Source organism: Ammospiza nelsoni, chromosome 26 (assembly GCF_027579445.1).
Source record: "Ammospiza nelsoni isolate bAmmNel1 chromosome 26, bAmmNel1.pri, whole genome shotgun sequence".
Classification (NCBI taxonomy): domain Eukaryota; kingdom Metazoa; phylum Chordata; class Aves; order Passeriformes; family Passerellidae; genus Ammospiza; species Ammospiza nelsoni.
In genome coordinates, this window is record NC_080658.1 from 3,886,570 (window position 1) to 3,903,387 (window position 16,818).

Consider the following 16,818-nt stretch of genomic DNA (forward strand, 5'->3'; position numbering starts at 1 on the left):
GAAATCTACACACACGGATTCAGGACGTTGGCATAACGTCCCAGTCTTTCTCCGTGTCCATGAAACCAATGTAATGCAGCTCGGGGCAGATCAGCTGTGCGTTGGCCTGGAGAGTCCTGTCTGTGTGTCCGTGTGTCTGTGTGTCCATGTGTCTGTGTGTGTCCAGGTGTGTGTGTGTTGTGTCAGTACTCCCAGCCATGCTGTGGCACTCCCACCATTTCAAACAGCATTAGCTAAAAATCCAAATTTGGGTGAAACCATCCTTATTTGGGTTGGCAGTTTGGACTAGCAGAGTATGATTTTTAGACCAGCTGGAAAAGGAAGGCTCAGGAAGCAGGGACTGCATTTCAGCACCTCTTCCCTGGATAAATATCCTCCAGGCTGCTGCATCATTGTTCAACTGCACCCAGTCTCCTTCTGAGTCTAGAAACCAAGTGAGTCTGAAGCCCCTTCTCTTTGTCTTTCTCTTACACAATTTCTCTTACACAATTTCTCTTACACAATTCCCCACTTGACAAATGTCTCAGCAGTTGTAGTTTTCTTCTGTGCTTACTCCACTCTCACGAGGAATATATTCACCAAAGACAAGGGAATGCCTGATGTACTTAATACATTCTGTGCCTCATTCTTCAAGATTAGGATTGATTATCATCAGGACCACTGGCCTCCTTATCTGGGAGACAGGGAAGGAGAGCATCATGGAACCCCTGAAAATCAGACTGAGGATGTTAAAGAATGGCTAAGCCACTTAGTGGCTCACAAGACTTTCGGATTGGATGGGATTGGTACTAGGGAGGGCAGGCAGCCGGGGCAAAAACTCATTAAGTCAGTGCTGAGAAGAGAGGCTGAGGGAGGTGGGTGACTCCAAGCTGGAGCTGCAGTTGCCGGTTCTGGTGTGGTTCCCGGTCCCATTGCCGCTGTGGGTGTCCGTTCTGATGAACATTGCCGGTGCCGCTGCCGGTTCTGGTGCCGGTGTCGGTTCTGGTGCCGGTGTCGGTTCTGGTGTCGGCCCCGGCCCGGCAGCCCGGGACGAGCGGGGCTCGGCAGCCCCGGCGGGCGGAGCGGCAGCGCCCCCTGCTGGCCCCGCCCGGCCCCGCCCGCGGCGGTTCGTGCCCGGCCGCAGCCCCGGCTCCTCTGCCCGTGGCCCCCAGCGCGCAGTAATACACGGCCGCGTCCCCGCGCCGGGGCTCAGCGAGCCACAGCCAGCTCGAACTCCGATCTGCCGACACCGACAGCTGTCCTGCACCATCCGGCAGCTCTTTGGACTCTTTCATAGTGAGTGCGAGGAGTTCGGGTCCTCGTCCCGGGACCTGACGGTACCACTGGATCCTATCACTGATCTCGATTTTGGTATGTGAGCAGGTGATGTTGATGCCGGTGCCCTCAGTGGTCTCCATGAATGGCTCCTGCTTTACCTGGGCTCTGGCCACAGCTACTACCGCAAATAAAAGAAAAATCCGTTTTCTTTTACACAAAATACAATACAAGGGGAGATGGCAGAGGACGACACATTAGAGTGATCTTGGATATGTTTTGAGAATTGAGTATGGAGGCATGATTTGTCTGAGAGTATTTCATTGACGATAAGGGTCTATGAGGGATGTTGTGAAGGTAAATCAGAAGGAATTCTGAAAAACAGACTGGCTAAGAATGATAGAAGGATGGATGGGATGGGATGGGATGGGATGGGATGGGATGGGATGGGATGGGATGGGATGGGATGGGATGGGATGATGGATGGGATGGGATGGGAAGGGATGGGATGGGATGGGATGGGATGGGATGGGTACAGACATATCAGAGGAAAGAGAATGTGGGAAGCAATGATTTACAGAGGGAAAAAAATATAAGGGCAGAGGAGGTGACAGAGGGTAAACAAGAACCGAAAAGGAACAGGAGGGTAAGTGATGAATCTTGAGATGGGGACGATCTCACATAGCCCGCTGACCCGGCCAGAGTCCCCACGCACCGATCAGCAGCACAGCCAGCGCCGGCAGCCCCGCGGCCCGAGCCCGCCGCATGCCGCCGCTCCGCCGGCCGAGCCCAGCTGTGCCCCTGAGCCCCGGCTCTGCTGCGGCCGCGCCGCCTCCTCTGCGCCGCCCCAGCTCCGCCCCGGGGCTGAGCCCTGCGCCGCTGCCGCTCGGGCTCGGGCCGAGTCCTGGCAGGGAACGGAGCGGAGGCGAGCGCGGGGCCTGCGGGGCGGCGCTCGGCTCTCGGCACGTCGGGAGCGGCGGGGCCGGCCTGGGGGGCGGGGATCGGGCTGGGACCGCGGAGATCACGATTGACAGTGCCTGGCTTTCCTTCGCTCCCATCATCTGTTCCCTGACATCCTCCCTTTCCTGTCATGTGAGGACTCCCGAGTTGATCTTCGGGGCGCTGGAAGGAAACCCACACACATGGATACAGGACCAGGGCATAAAGCCCCAGTCTTTGTCCGTGTTTACGAAACCAATGTGATGCAGTTTAGGGGAGAGCAGTTGTGCACTGATTTGGAGAGACCTGTCTGTGTGTCCGTGCATCTGTGTGTCCATTTGTCTGTGTGTGTGTGAGCACTCCCAGCATTTCAAACGGAATTAAGCTAAAAAACCAAACTTGGGTGAAATCATCATTATTGGTTCTTGCAATTGGCATTAACAGAGTGTGAATTTTTGAGCAGCTGGAGAAAGAGGGCTCAGGAAGCAGGGACTGCATTTCAGTGCCTCTTTCCTGGACAAATCTCCTGCAGGCTGCTCCAGCATTGTTCAACTGCGCCCAGGCTGCCTCTGAATCTGGAAACCAAGTGAGTCTGAAGCCCCTTCCCTTTCTCATGACAAATGCCAAAGCTGAGGTGGTTTTCTTCCTTGCTCAGTGCACTCTCATGGGGAATATATTCACCAAAGAGAAGGGAGCGTCTGAGATGATTTACACATTCTGTGCCTCAGTTGTCAAGATCGGTATTATTGTCAGGACAACTGGCCTCCTGATCTGGGAGACAGGGAAGACAAGCAGCATGGAACCCCTGGTATCCAGACAGGGGGAAGTGAAAAGATTTTCAAAGCGACTTAGTGTCTCACATGACTTTGGATAGGATTGGTGATGGGGAGATCGGGCAGCTGGGGCAAAAGTTAATTAAGGCAGTGCTGAGCAAAGGGACAGAGGGAGGTCGGTGACTCTAAGCTGGCGATAGCGTTGCCGTTTATGATGTAGGTCCCGGTCCCATTGCCGGTGCCGGTGCCGGTGTCGGTTCTGGTGCCGGTGTCGGTTCCGGTGGCGGCCCCGGCCCGGCAGCCCGGGACGAGCGGGGCTCGGCGGCCCCGGCGGGCGGAGCGGCAGCGCCCCCTGCTGGCCCCGCCCGGCCCCGCCCGCGGCGGTTCGTGCCCGGCCGCAGCCCCGGCTCCTCTGCCCGTGGCCCCCAGCGCGCAGTAATACACGGCCGCGTCCCCGCGCCGGGGCTCAGCGAGCCACAGCCAGCTCGAATGCCCGTCCTTCGACACCGACAGCTGTCCTGCAATCTCCGGCAGTGGCTTGGAGCCTCCGTAAATGACTGCGAGGAATTCGGGTGCTCGACCCGGTAGCAGACGGTAGAAATGGATGTATTCGTTGCTCGCTTTTTTGGGATGTATGCAGGTGATATTGATGCCGGTGCCTTCAGTGGTTTCCAGGAATGGCTCCTGCTGCACCTGGGCTCTGCCTGAAGCCACTGCCAGGGAAAGAAAAAGGACAAACCTGAAATCCTACAATGCACAGTACAAATCGTGCAGAAACAGGAACCTACAGAGAAGTTTAGGAAAAGAGTTCCCACAGGATTTCAAGATACCCAGAAAGAGAAGTGTCCATTAGTCGTTTGTGGAAAGAGGAATGTGTGAATGACAGGAGGGTCGGTGGAGTCGCTGGGAGGATGTGGGAGAAAGCAAAAAAAAGGTAGAATAGTAAGAAGGGGTAAGAACAGACTTCGTGAGGTATTAAAAAGCAGCGCTTTTGCAGGATAGTGCAAAGAATAGAACCCAGAGATTTCTGCCGGACTTAGGGATGGAGAAGAGGGAGGGCTGAATGGGGGGACAGCTCTCGACAAGACGTCTGTGAATAAGCCAGGCAGGACGGCAGCCTCCGGGGGCTTCTGTAATCACCCCATCCCCACCCCGCGGCCCTTTCGGCACCCTCACGCACCGATCAGAACCACGGCCAGCGCCGGCAGCCCCGCGGCCCGAGCCCGCCGCATGCCGCCGCTCCGCCGGCCGAGCCTCGCTGTGCCCCTGAGCCCCGGCTCTGCTGCGGCCGTGCCGCCTCCTCTGCGCCGCCCCAGCTCCGCCCCGGGGCTGAGCCCTGCGCCGCTGCCGCTCGGGCTCGGGCCGAGTCCTTGCAGGGAACGGAGCGGAGGCGAGCGCGGGGCCTGCGGGGCGGCGCTCGGCTCTCGGCACGTCGGGAGCGGCGGGGCCGGCCTGGGGGGCGGGGATCGGGCTGGGACCGCGGAGATCACGACTGACAGTGCCTGGCTTTCCTTCGCTCCCTTAATGTGTTCCCTGACATCCTCCCTTTGCTGTCATGTGGGGACTCCCGAATTATCCTTCAAGGCACTGGAAGGAAATCTACACACACGGATTCAGGACGTTGGCATAACGTCCCAGTCTTTCTCCGTGTCCATGAAACCAATGTAATGCAGCTCGGGGCAGATCAGCTGTGCGTTGGCCTGGAGAGTCCTGTCTGTGTGTCCGTGTGTCTGTGTGTCCATGTGTCTGTGTGTGTCCAGGTGTGTGTGTGTTGTGTCAGTACTCCCAGCCATGCTGTGGCACTCCCACCATTTCAAACAGCATTAGCTAAAAATCCAAATTTGGGTGAAACCATCCTTATTTGGGTTGGCAGTTTGGACTAGCAGAGTATGATTTTTAGACCAGCTGGAAAAGGAAGGCTCAGGAAGCAGGGACTGCATTTCAGCACCTCTTCCCTGGATAAATATCCTCCAGGCTGCTGCATCATTGTTCAACTGCACCCAGTCTCCTTCTGAGTCTAGAAACCAAGTGAGTCTGAAGCCCCTTCTCTTTGTCTTTCTCTTACACAATTTCTCTTACACAATTTCTCTTACACAATTCCCCACTTGACAAATGTCTCAGCAGTTGTAGTTTTCTTCTGTGCTTACTCCACTCTCACGAGGAATATATTCACCAAAGACAAGGGAATGCCTGATGTACTTAATACATTCTGTGCCTCATTCTTCAAGATTAGGATTGATTATCATCAGGACCACTGGCCTCCTTATCTGGGAGACAGGGAAGGAGAGCATCATGGAACCCCTGAAAATCAGACTGAGGATGTTAAAGAATGGCTAAGCCACTTAGTGGCTCACAAGACTTTCGGATTGGATGGGATTGGTACTAGGGAGGGCAGGCAGCCGGGGCAAAAACTCATTAAGTCAGTGCTGAGAAGAGAGGCTGAGGGAGGTGGGTGACTCCAAGCTGGAGCTGCAGTTGCCGGTTCTGGTGTGGTTCCCGGTCCCATTGCCGCTGTGGGTGTCCGTTCTGATGAACATTGCCGGTGCCGCTGCCGGTTCTGGTGCCGGTGTCGGTTCTGGTGCCGGTGTCGGTTCTGGTGTCGGCCCCGGCCCGGCAGCCCGGGACGAGCGGGGCTCGGCAGCCCCGGCGGGCGGAGCGGCAGCGCCCCCTGCTGGCCCCGCCCGGCCCCGCCCGCGGCGGTTCGTGCCCGGCCGCAGCCCCGGCTCCTCTGCCCGTGGCCCCCAGCGCGCAGTAATACACGGCCGCGTCCCCGCGCCGGGGCTCAGCGAGCCACAGCCAGCTCGAACTCCGATCTGCCGACACCGACAGCTGTCCTGCACCATCCGGCAGCTCTTTGGACTCTTCCATAGTGAGTGCGAGGAGTTCGGGTCCTCGTCCCGGGACCTGACGGTACCACTGGATCCTATCACTGATCTCGATTTTGGTATGTGAGCAGGTGATGTTGATGCCGGTGCCCTCAGTGGTCTCCATGAATGGCTCCTGCTTTACCTGGGCTCTGGCCACAGCTACTACCGCAAATAAAAGAAAAATCCGTTTTCTTTTACACAAAATACAATACAAGGGGAGATGGCAGAGGACGACACATTAGAGTGATCTTGGATATGTTTTGAGAATTGAGTATGGAGGCATGATTTGTCTGAGAGTATTTCATTGACGATAAGGGTCTATGAGGGATGTTGTGAAGGTAAATCAGAAGGAATTCTGAAAAACAGACTGGCTAAGAATGATAGAAGGATGGATGGGATGGGATGGGATGGGATGGGATGGGATGGGATGGGATGGGATGGGATGGGATGGGATGGGATGGGATGGGATGGGATGGGAAGGGATGGGATGGGATGGGATGGGATGGGATGGGTACAGACATATCAGAGGAAAGAGAATGTGGGAAGCAATGATTTACAGAGGGAAAAAAATATAAGGGCAGAGGAGGTGACAGAGGGTAAACAAGAACCGAAAAGGAACAGGAGGGTAAGTGATGAATCTTGAGATGGGGACGATCTCACATAGCCCGCTGACCCGGCCAGAGTCCCCACGCACCGATCAGCAGCACAGCCAGCGCCGGCAGCCCCGCGGCCCGAGCCCGCCGCATGCCGCCGCTCCGCCGGCCGAGCCCAGCTGTGCCCCTGAGCCCCGGCTCTGCTGCGGCCGCGCCGCCTCCTCTGCGCCGCCCCAGCTCCGCCCCGGGGCTGAGCCCTGCGCCGCTGCCGCTCGGGCTCGGGCCGAGTCCTGGCAGGGAACGGAGCGGAGGCGAGCGCGGGGCCTGCGGGGCGGCGCTCGGCTCTCGGCACGTCGGGAGCGGCGGGGCCGGCCTGGGGGGCGGGGATCGGGCTGGGACCGCGGAGATCACGATTGACAGTGCCTGGCTTTCCTTCGCTCCCATCATCTGTTCCCTGACATCCTCCCTTTCCTGTCATGTGAGGACTCCCGAGTTGATCTTCGGGGCGCTGGAAGGAAACCCACACACATGGATACAGGACCAGGGCATAAAGCCCCAGTCTTTGTCCGTGTTTACGAAACCAATGTGATGCAGTTTAGGGGAGAGCAGTTGTGCACTGATTTGGAGAGACCTGTCTGTGTGTCCGTGCATCTGTGTGTCCATTTGTCTGTGTGTGTGTGAGCACTCCCAGCATTTCAAACGGAATTAAGCTAAAAAACCAAACTTGGGTGAAATCATCATTATTGGTTCTTGCAATTGGCATTAACAGAGTGTGAATTTTTGAGCAGCTGGAGAAAGAGGGCTCAGGAAGCAGGGACTGCATTTCAGTGCCTCTTTCCTGGACAAATCTCCTGCAGGCTGCTCCAGCATTGTTCAACTGCGCCCAGGCTGCCTCTGAATCTGGAAACCAAGTGAGTCTGAAGCCCCTTCCCTTTCTCATGACAAATGCCAAAGCTGAGGTGGTTTTCTTCCTTGCTCAGTGCACTCTCATGGGGAATATATTCACCAAAGAGAAGGGAGCGTCTGAGATGATTTACACATTCTGTGCCTCAGTTGTCAAGATCGGTATTATTGTCAGGACAACTGGCCTCCTGATCTGGGAGACAGGGAAGACAAGCAGCATGGAACCCCTGGTATCCAGACAGGGGGAAGTGAAAAGATTTTCAAAGCGACTTAGTGTCTCACATGACTTTGGATAGGATTGGTGATGGGGAGATCGGGCAGCTGGGGCAAAAGTTAATTAAGGCAGTGCTGAGCAAAGGGACAGAGGGAGGTCGGTGACTCTAAGCTGGCGATAGCGTTGCCGTTTATGATGTAGGTCCCGGTCCCATTGCCGGTGCCGGTGCCGGTGTCGGTTCTGGTGCCGGTGTCGGTTCCGGTGGCGGCCCCGGCCCGGCAGCCCGGGACGAGCGGGGCTCGGCGGCCCCGGCGGGCGGAGCGGCAGCGCCCCCTGCTGGCCCCGCCCGGCCCCGCCCGCGGCGGTTCGTGCCCGGCCGCAGCCCCGGCTCCTCTGCCCGTGGCCCCCAGCGCGCAGTAATACACGGCCGCGTCCCCGCGCCGGGGCTCAGCGAGCCACAGCCAGCTCGAACTCCCGTCCTCCGACACCGACAGCTGTCCTCCAATGTCCGGCAGTGGCTTGGAACCTCTAGCAGTGAGGGCGAGGAATTCGGTTGCTCGACCCGGGAGCTGACGGTAGAAATGGATGTAATCGCCACTCACTTTCTTGGTATGTGTGCAGGTGATATTGATGCCGGTGCCTTCGGTGGTTTCCAGGAATGGCTCCTGCTGCACCTGGGCTCTGCCTGAAGCCACTGCCGGGAACAGAAAAAGGACAAGTCCAAAATCCTCCAATGCCCTACTTCACAGAAGAAAGCCTGCAGTTACAGCGAGGAATGCACAGAGATGATGAGAAAAAAAAGTACTGAGGGGATTTCAAGACAGGCAGGAATGAAATTGTCCATTACTGGCTTGTGGAGAGATGAATGCCGTAATGCCCGGAAGAATGGTGCAGTCACTGGGAAAAGGAAGGAATTTGGAGAAAGCAAAAAAAAAAGAAATGAGTTAGTGGGGCTAAGAACTGACTTTGTAAGTAATAAAGGAGAGAAATTGAATGCTTGCAAGGGGTAGGACATAGAGTAGAATCAGGAGATTTCTGAGAGCATATGGATGGAAAAGAGGGAAGGATGAATGGGAGAACAGCTCTGTAGAAAAGGTCTGTGACGAAGCCAGGCAGGGCGGCAGACTCCGGCGATCTGAGGGATCACCCCAGCCCCAGACCGCGGCCCATTCGCAGCCCCCACGCACCGATGAGCAGCACAGCCAGCGCCGGCAGCCCCGCGGCCCGAGCCCGCCGCATGCCGCCGCTCCGCCGGCCGAGCCTCGCTGTGCCCCTGAGCCCCGGCTCTGCTGCGGCCGTGCCGCCTCCTCTGCGCCGCCCCAGCTCCGCCCCGGGGCTGAGCCCTGCGCCGCTGCCGCTCGGGCTCGGGCCGAGTCCTTGCAGGGAACGGAGCGGAGGCGAGCGCGGGGCCTGCGGGGCGGCGCTCGGCTCTCGGCACGTCGGGAGCGGCGGGGCCGGCCTGGGGGGCGGGGATCGGGCTGGGACCGCGGAGATCACGATTGACAGTGCCTGGCTTTCCTTCGCTCCCATCATCTGTTCCCTGACATCCTCCCTTTCCTGTCATGTGAGGACTCCCGAGTTGTCCTTCAGGGCACTGGAAGGAAATCCACTCGCACGGATATAGGACCAGGGCATAAAGCCCGAGCCTTTGTCCTTGTCCACAAAACCAATGTGGTGCACCCCAGCGAAGAGCAGCAGTGCATTGACCTGGAGAGACCTGTGTGTGTCCGTGACCATGTGTTCCTGTGTATGTGTGAACACTCCCAGCAATGCTGTGGCACTCCCAGCATTTTAAACGGAATTAAACTACAAATCCAAGCTTGGGTGAAACCATCCTTATTGGGGCTGGCAATTTGCAGTGGCAGAGTGTGATGTTTAGAGCAACTTCAAAAGGAGGGCTCAGGAAGCAGGGACTGCATTTCAGCGCCTCTACCCCCTGCAAATCTCTTGCATCACTGTTCAATTGCACCCAGGCTCCTTCTGAGTATGGAAACCAGGTGAGTCTGAAGCCACTTCTCTTTCTCATTCTTTTCCTAAATTACCCACATGAGATATGTCTCTTCCGAGATTGTTTTCTTCTGTTCTCAGTCCAATCTCTTGAGGAATATATTCACGAAAGACAAGGGAACGGCTGAGGCGCTTAACATATTCTGTGCCGCAATCTTCAAGAATTGGACTGGTTATCATCAAGACAACTGGCCTCCTGATCTGGGAGGCAGGGAAGGGCAGCAGCATGGAACCCCTGTAATCCAGACGGGGGAAGTTAAAGATTTGCATAGCCCCTAAGTGTGTAAAAAGATTTTGGGACTGGATGTGTTTGGTGCAAGGGAGATCAGGCAGCTGGGGCAAAAGCTCCTTAAGGCAGTGCTGATAGGAGGGGCTGAGGGAGGTTGGTGACTCCAAGCTGGAGCTGCCGTTGTCAATGCCAGTATGGGTGTCGGTGTCAAGGCTGGTGTCAATGTCAGTGTCGGTTCTGGTGGCGGCCCCGGCCCGGCAGCCCGGGACGGGCGGGGCTCGGCGGCCCCGGCGGGCGGAGCGGCAGCGCCCCCTGCTGGCCCCGCCCGGCCCCGCCCGCGGCGGTTCGTGCCCGGCCGCAGCCCCGGCTCCTCTGCCCGTGGCCCCCAGCGCGCAGTAATACACGGCCGCGTCCCCGCGCCGGGGCTCAGCGAGCCACAGCCAGCTCGAACGCCGATCTGACGACACCAAAACATGGCCCGCACTGCCCGGCAGCTCTTTGGAGTCTTTGTGAATGCTCACGAAGAATTCTGGTCCTCGTCCCGGGAGCTGACGGTACCAGTAGATGGTTTGGCTGCTCTGGATTTTGGGATGTGAGCAGGTGATGTTGATGCCGGTGCCCTCGGTGGTCTCCAGTGACGGCTCCTGCTTTACCTGGGCTCTGGCCACAGCCACTGCCAGGGAGAAAGCAACAATCAGTTTTATTTATCAGAAAATGCCTTGCAGGAAGAGATGGGAGAGGTAGACGGAACAGCGTTTTCTGAGATGGGTTCTTATAATTGAGTATGGAGAGAATATTTCTCCGACAATGTTTGTCCGGGGACAAGAATCGATGATGGATGTTTTGAAGGACAATTGATATTTTTAAGAGGAGAAAGGGATGGGGAAAATAGATCTGCATGAAGGGATGGATGGATGGATGGATGGATGGATGGATGGATGGAAAATTGGAGTGGCATAGGCAAACTCGCTGGGAAGGATTTCAGTGAGGCAAAAAAAAACCCTATGGCAGCAAAGGAGGGGTCAGAGAGCAAAAAAAAAAAAAAAAAAACGAGAAGGAGAAGAAGGGTAAGAGAAGAATCTTAGGGCAAGTGGGGTCTAGCATAGCTCCCGACCACCCCACTGCTGCTTTCCCCGCTCACCGTTCAGAACCACGGCCAACGCCGCCAGCGCCGCGGCCCGAGCCCGCCGCATGCCGCCGCTCCGCCGGCCAAGCCTCGCTGTGCCCCTGAGCCCCGGCTCTGCTGCGGCCGTGCCGCCTCCTCTGCGCCGCCCCAGCTCCGCCCCGGCCGCCTCAGCCCCCGCCTCTCACGGCACCGGCACAAGCAGCGACACAGGGACCTTTGGCATGGCCAGGGAAAAGGGACAGCTGTGTCCCATCGCACACAGCAGCGACACCGCCTGGGAAGCAGATCCACCCTGCACACACCTGCATTGGGCGGCTGCCGGCCCCGCTCACGCTGTTTGTGAGCCTGGGCAGCTGCTGCTGCTCTGTGCTGTTCAGGGCCAGGGCAGTGCTCGGTGCCTGTGGCGTGGTCAGGACATTCCCTCCCGACGAGGGCCACACACGGACAGACACAAATGTTTGTGTGCAGTCATACAGAAATCTGTGTTTCTCATGTGTCCCTGCAAATGGGGCTGCTCCAACAGCTCACAAGGCAGGAACACACCAAGTAGTGATATCAGCTGTTGGCTTTGTTAAGGCCACACGGTGCCAGATGCAGCAGGGCAGGAGCATAGTGTGGAAGGACAAGGTCCCAGCCAAGCCCCGGGCAAAGTTTTTGTTGTGTTGCTCTTTTTTAATATCCATTTTATTATTATTAAACATTTAAAATCTTAAAAACAAGTGATTGGCGTTTTTCACAGTGTGGACATGGAGATGTGGTCTGGCGGGGCTGTTTGCTGCCGTGCGGAGCTCAGCCGGACACAGCCCAGGCTGAGAAGAGGGGCTGAGCCTGGTCCGTGACGCCAAGCTGAAGGTGCCGGTGTCGGCGTCAGTGTCACTGCCGGAGGGGGTGTTGCTGCTGGTATGGGTGCCAGTGCTGCTGTTGGTGCCGATATCCGTTGCTGTTGTGGGTGTTGTTTCTGGTGTCAGTGCAGGTGTCAGTGCTGGTCCCATTGCCAGTGCCGATGTCGGTACTGATGTCCATTGCTGGCGTTAGTGTCGGTTCTGGAGTCAGTGCTGGTGCCGATGTCCATTGCCAGTGCCGGTGTCGTTGCCGATGTCCATTGCTGGTGTTGCTGTCAGTTCCGGTGAAAGTGCAGGTGCTGGTCCTGGTCCCATTGGCGGTGTCGGATCTGATGTCCATTGCCGGGGCTGATGCCCATTGCCGGTGTCGGCTTCATTTACGGTGTCAGTGCAGGTATCGGTCACGGTCCCATTGCAGGTGCTGGTGGCGGCAGCGCGGGACGAGCGGGGCTCGGCGGCCCCGGCGGGCGGAGCGGCAGCGCCCCCTGCTGGCCCCGCCCGGCCCCGCCCGCGGCGGTTCGTGCCCGGCCGCAGCCCCGGCTCCTCTGCCCGTGGCCCCCAGCGCGCAGTAATACACGGCCGCGTCCCCGCGCCGGGGCTCAGCGAGCCACAGCGAGCTTGAACTCCGATCTGCCGACACCGTCAGACGCCCTTTAGGGACTCGCACCGCCTTGGGAGCTTTTGCAGTGACTGCCAGGAGTTCGGGTTTTTGGCCAGGCAGCTGACGGTAAAAGTGGATGAAATCGCCAGTCCGGATATTGGGATGTGAGCACTTGATGGTGATGCTGATGCCCTCCGTGGTCTGCAGGAATGGGTCTTGCTTCAACTGGGCTTTGACCAAAGGCACTGTCAGGGAAAGAAAAAGAAAAAACCTCAACTCCTACGTTCTACCTAGCTCTGCTAATCCACAGAACACCGCCCGCAGAAGCAGCCAGGAACACAGAGAGATGAGGAGGAAAACAGTTCCCAGAGGATGTCACGGAGATATGTAGGAATGGAAGTGTCCATTAATCGCATGTGCAGAGATGAATGCGTGAATGACAGAAGGATTAGCAGAGCCACGGGAGAACGGGAGGTTGTGGGAGAAAGCACAAAAAGACATGAAGAAAATTAACAAGGGGTAAGAACTGACTTCAGCAGTTATAAAGATGGAATGTTTGTGAAGGTTTTGGCATGGAATTGAAGGTTGGGATGGACAAGAGGGAGGGATGAATGGGAGAAGAGTTCTCGGTGAGAGGTCTGTGCAGAAGCCAGGGAGGACGGCAGCCTCCGGGCACCTGCGGGATCACCCCAGCCCCACTCACCGATCAGAACCACGGCCAGCGCCGCCAGCGCCGCGGCCCGAGCCCGCCGCATGCCGCCGCTCCGCCGGCCGAGCCTCGCTGTGCCCCTGAGCCCCGGCTCTGCTGCGGCCGTGCCGCCTCCTCTGCGCCGCCCCAGCTCCGCCCCGGCCGCCTCAGCCCCCGCCTCTCACGGCACCGGCACAACCAGCGACACAACGACCTTTGGCACGGCCAGGGACAAGGGACAGCTGTGTCCCATCGCACACAGCAGCGACACCGCCTGGGAAGCAGATCCATCCTGCACACACCTCTATTGGGCGGCTGCCGGTCCGCTCACGCTGTTTGTGAGCCTGGGCAGCTGCTGCTGCTCTGTGCTGGTCAGTGCTCGGTGTCCCTGGCATGGTCAGGACATTCCCTCCCGGTCAGGGACACACACGGACAGACCCAGGGCCATCCTCACCAGTGTGGAGCCACAGAAAAATCCGTGCTTCACGTGTGTCCCTACAAACGGGGCTGCTCCGAGAGCACACAAGGCAGGGACACAAAACCAGCCCTGGGCTCTGCTGAGGACATGTGGGGCCAAAAGCAGCAGGGCTGGAGTGTGGAAGGACAAGGTCCCAGCCAAGGACAGCGGGTATTTTTCTTTCCGTAGAGACTACACAATATGGAAATGAGTCAAAATAGTCCAAAACTTTTTCCTAAGGGAAATGCTAGGATGGATGCTACAAAAACCATCAGACCATTGTAGACACATGTGGATGAAAATTCTGGTGAGCATCAGGGTGAGATCAGAGTCCCTTTCCCAAGCTCAGCCTTGCACTGACACATCCCCTCCCTGCCCTGGGTTGTTGCGCAGCTGAGGAAGCTCCCTGCACCAGGGTGTCTTGCAGAGCACAGAGGTACAAGGCAGAGTCAGAGAGCTCCACTTCCTCCAGCTGCAGGACACTGGATTTGCCCGTGGTGTTCAGCTGCGTGGTGAAACGGCCGCTGCGCTTGGGGCCAGTCCCTGCTTGATAGGAGATCAGCTCTGGGGCTTGGCCTTTCCTCTGCTGGTACCACAGCAAGCCATTAAAATTACTGGTTTGGTATTTGCAGGTGGTGTGGAAGGGGTGTCCCTGCTTCACCAAGACTGGTCCATGTTCCTGGGTGACCGTGTCCTGCCCCGTGGTGCCTGGAAGAAAATGATGGTGAGCAGCTCCACAGGGAAAGACAATGGGAAGCAAATGGAAGTGGATGGAAAACCTTGGTGGAGAAAGCTCCTGCATTGGAGCAGAATCCTGAAAGATTTTGGGCAGGAGTTCGGAGCTCTCTGCTCTGCATCACCCAAAGGAGAGCTGGGCTGTGTCCCTGCTCCTGCTCCCTCTGCTTAAAGGACCAAGGAACGGGCTGCCATGCCTGAACGTTGTGTGCTGGAAACAGCATCCCTCCAGCTGCCTGAGGTGCCCAGCGAGGTACAGCAGAAAGGTTCATGCAGCTTTCCCCATCGCTGTCATGCCTGAAAGCTCCTGAGCACACACAAAGCTGAGCTTGGGAAGAGGGAGCCCAGGTTGTGTCCATGGCAGCGAACACGGGGAGCTGTGGCAGAGCTGTGTCAGCCTGGAGGCAGAATGGAACACCCTGATAATGAATGGCATGAAAATATGTGAGGTGCTCGGGGCAGGTTAGGCAGAATGTGGGAATTTAGATCGAAATGGGAAGAGTGCTCGGTTGAAGAGACAGCTGAGATCTCTTGAAGTGACTGCAGGAGGATGAGAAGAGAGAGGCAGAGGCAGATGGGTTGAAGGTGAGAGAAATAACATAGAAAGGACTGTGTTTTCTCTCTCTTCCCATTCCTTTTACAAATTGAAGAGCTTCTTCAGGAAACACTTCCAAAACCACAAAGAGACGCAGATTATTCTCAGCCTTTTCCCTTTATTCGCTGCCATTTCCCCCATGGTCCAGATTAGGCTTTTGAGGATATCCTGGGTGGAAGAAGAAGTACAGGTGTGCCTTGTAAGAAGCCAGGACTTACCCAGGAGCTGTCCCAGGAAGACGGTGAGGATGAGATATGCGAGCTGCATGCCGAGACCCAGCTGCTGAGTGACCAAGTGTTTGCTGAGCGAGGCAGAGGCAGGAAGGAGGTCCCAGCCCCGAGAGAACAGAGCTGCGGAAACGACGCTCGGCGGGAGCAAAGGGAGCAGCGGCGGGAGCAGGCGGAGCCATGGCCTGTCCTTGCCTGCCTGAAATGCTCCTTGTGCGTTTCTGGCTCCTCCAGCAGCAGCCCCCGAGGCTCCCTCAGCCATTGGCATTGTGAGCATTCCGTGCCCCTGGGGCATCAGTGATGGGAAGGGGCTGTTCCTGCTCAGCTCGCAGTGGAGTCCTCAGCTCCGCAGCTGCAATGGGCAGCTCTGCTGCACACCCAGGACTGGGCATTTGGTATCTCAGGGATTTCTTCCCTGCTGAGGTTTCTCACCGTCCTGAGGTGTCCTCAGTTCTGTGGGGTCACTGCTAATCTCCAGATCCTGATGGGTGTTGGAGAGCCCCATGGCTGGAGGGTGCACAGCCTCACACGCATTCCTAGGTGGGTGCTCCCTAACCCCACAGGACCCCCTCAAACCTCCATTATCCTCACGTTCCTCTTGTCCCTTCTTGTCGCTGACAAAGCTCAGCCTGAGCCAATTCACAGCATTTCCTAATGGTCCATCAATTAGAAGCTGGAGAGCTCTGAGCTCTCTCTTTGTGCTTTTATCACCTACTGCCAGATTGGCCTCATTGTGTGCTTTATTCATCACTTTCCCTTTTCTTTATCCTTTCCTTGTCAAAGGAGAATGATCCTGATGTGAGCCTTAGGGAACCAGACACTCTCAGCTTTCACATGCCCTGATTGTGGGCTCGTCTGAACTTGCTCAGACCAAGGAGTGTCTGAAGATGCTGAATGGTTCCTGTCCTCAGAGGAAATGGGGTCTCTAGAGCAACTCTCTGGGGGGAAACATCAAGTGGACTTCAGTCTTTCAAGAGTTGTCTCCCTGCAAAACTTGCAGCTCTGCTAATTCCTGGCATTTTCTTTTACTTATATATGAGATGTTACCAGTGTGAAGGGAAGGGGGATGAATCAGTTTTGGGGGACTGGTGAGTGTGATAGTGTCCTCAGGAGATTTGAAATGCTCCTGTACTCCAACCGATTTATTGTTTTCCCTCTCGGAGGTTTTACTTATTCAGGAAGATGCTGAATGCACATCCATGGATGTCTGTGGACATCTGAGGATGAGAGCAAAATATAGAGAGGTGAATTCCATCCTCTGGTGGCATTAAAAGTACAGCTGCCTTACACAGCCAGGAGAGAATTCAGCTTGCAGTGTGGAACCGAGACATTTGTGCAGAGACAGAGATTTCTTTGTCACCTCAATGCAAACACCTCTCAGGCACTGACTTAGTGACCTGACAGATCTCCATAAATTAGCCCTTGTGTGCCCGTCGGCTGTGCTCCCAGCCCTGGTGCTCTCAAGGAGCAGCCGGAGGAGAGTCCGGTCTGTGTGTGGGGACAGTGTGAGCGCAGGTTGTGTGCGGGTTGGAGGCGTGTTTTGGGATGGGCGGGGCTGTGCGCTGTCGGTGCTGCGGGCTCGGGGCAGAGGAAGGAGCTGCGGAGGGGCGGCTCGGGAGCCCGGCGGGCGGAGCGGCAGCGCCCCCTGCTGGCCCCGCTCGGGTCAATGACGGTTGTGGTGTCCATGGTGTCGGTCCCGGGCCCATTGCGTGACCGGTAGCAATGTCCATTGCCGATGCTGGTGTCGGTGCTGGAATCGGCCCCATTG

The 16,818-nt window shown here is 57.0% G+C and overlaps 1 protein-coding gene, 1 pseudogene and 5 gene segments (V, D, J or C); 1 reads left to right on the plus strand and 6 right to left on the minus strand.

Moving 5' to 3' along the window:
• Window positions 1-635: 635 nt before the first annotated feature.
• Window positions 636-2,021, minus strand: LOC132084043 (T cell receptor alpha variable 4-like). The segment is given in 3 exon segments: window positions 636-673; window positions 1,088-1,435; window positions 1,970-2,021. Coding segments are annotated over 3 exon segments (438 nt in total).
• Window positions 2,022-2,917: 896 nt separating this feature from the next.
• LOC132084044 (T cell receptor alpha variable 4-like) lies at window positions 2,918-4,198 on the minus strand (annotated as a pseudogene).
• Window positions 4,199-5,195: 997 nt separating this feature from the next.
• LOC132084045 (T cell receptor alpha variable 4-like) lies at window positions 5,196-6,579 on the minus strand. The segment is given in 3 exon segments: window positions 5,196-5,233; window positions 5,648-5,995; window positions 6,528-6,579. Coding segments are annotated over 3 exon segments (438 nt in total).
• Window positions 6,580-7,475: 896 nt separating this feature from the next.
• Window positions 7,476-8,782, minus strand: LOC132084046 (T cell receptor alpha variable 26-2-like). The segment is given in 3 exon segments: window positions 7,476-7,522; window positions 7,890-8,237; window positions 8,731-8,782. Coding segments are annotated over 3 exon segments (447 nt in total).
• Window positions 8,783-9,418: 636 nt separating this feature from the next.
• LOC132084239 (feather keratin Cos1-2-like) overlaps window positions 9,419-16,818 on the plus strand; it is a 55,730-nt gene continuing 48,330 nt past the window's right edge. Inside the window, exon 1 of the mRNA XM_059489305.1 lies at window positions 9,419-9,540. The gene's annotated coding sequence lies outside the window, so the exon portion shown is untranslated. The remainder of the gene's footprint in view (window positions 9,541-16,818) is intronic.
• LOC132084048 (T cell receptor alpha variable 4-like) lies at window positions 9,708-10,972 on the minus strand. The segment is given in 3 exon segments: window positions 9,708-9,785; window positions 10,105-10,452; window positions 10,921-10,972. Coding segments are annotated over 3 exon segments (478 nt in total).
• LOC132084049 (T cell receptor alpha variable 1-2-like) lies at window positions 13,218-15,090 on the minus strand. The segment is given in 3 exon segments: window positions 13,218-13,310; window positions 13,906-14,201; window positions 15,042-15,090. Coding segments are annotated over 3 exon segments (438 nt in total).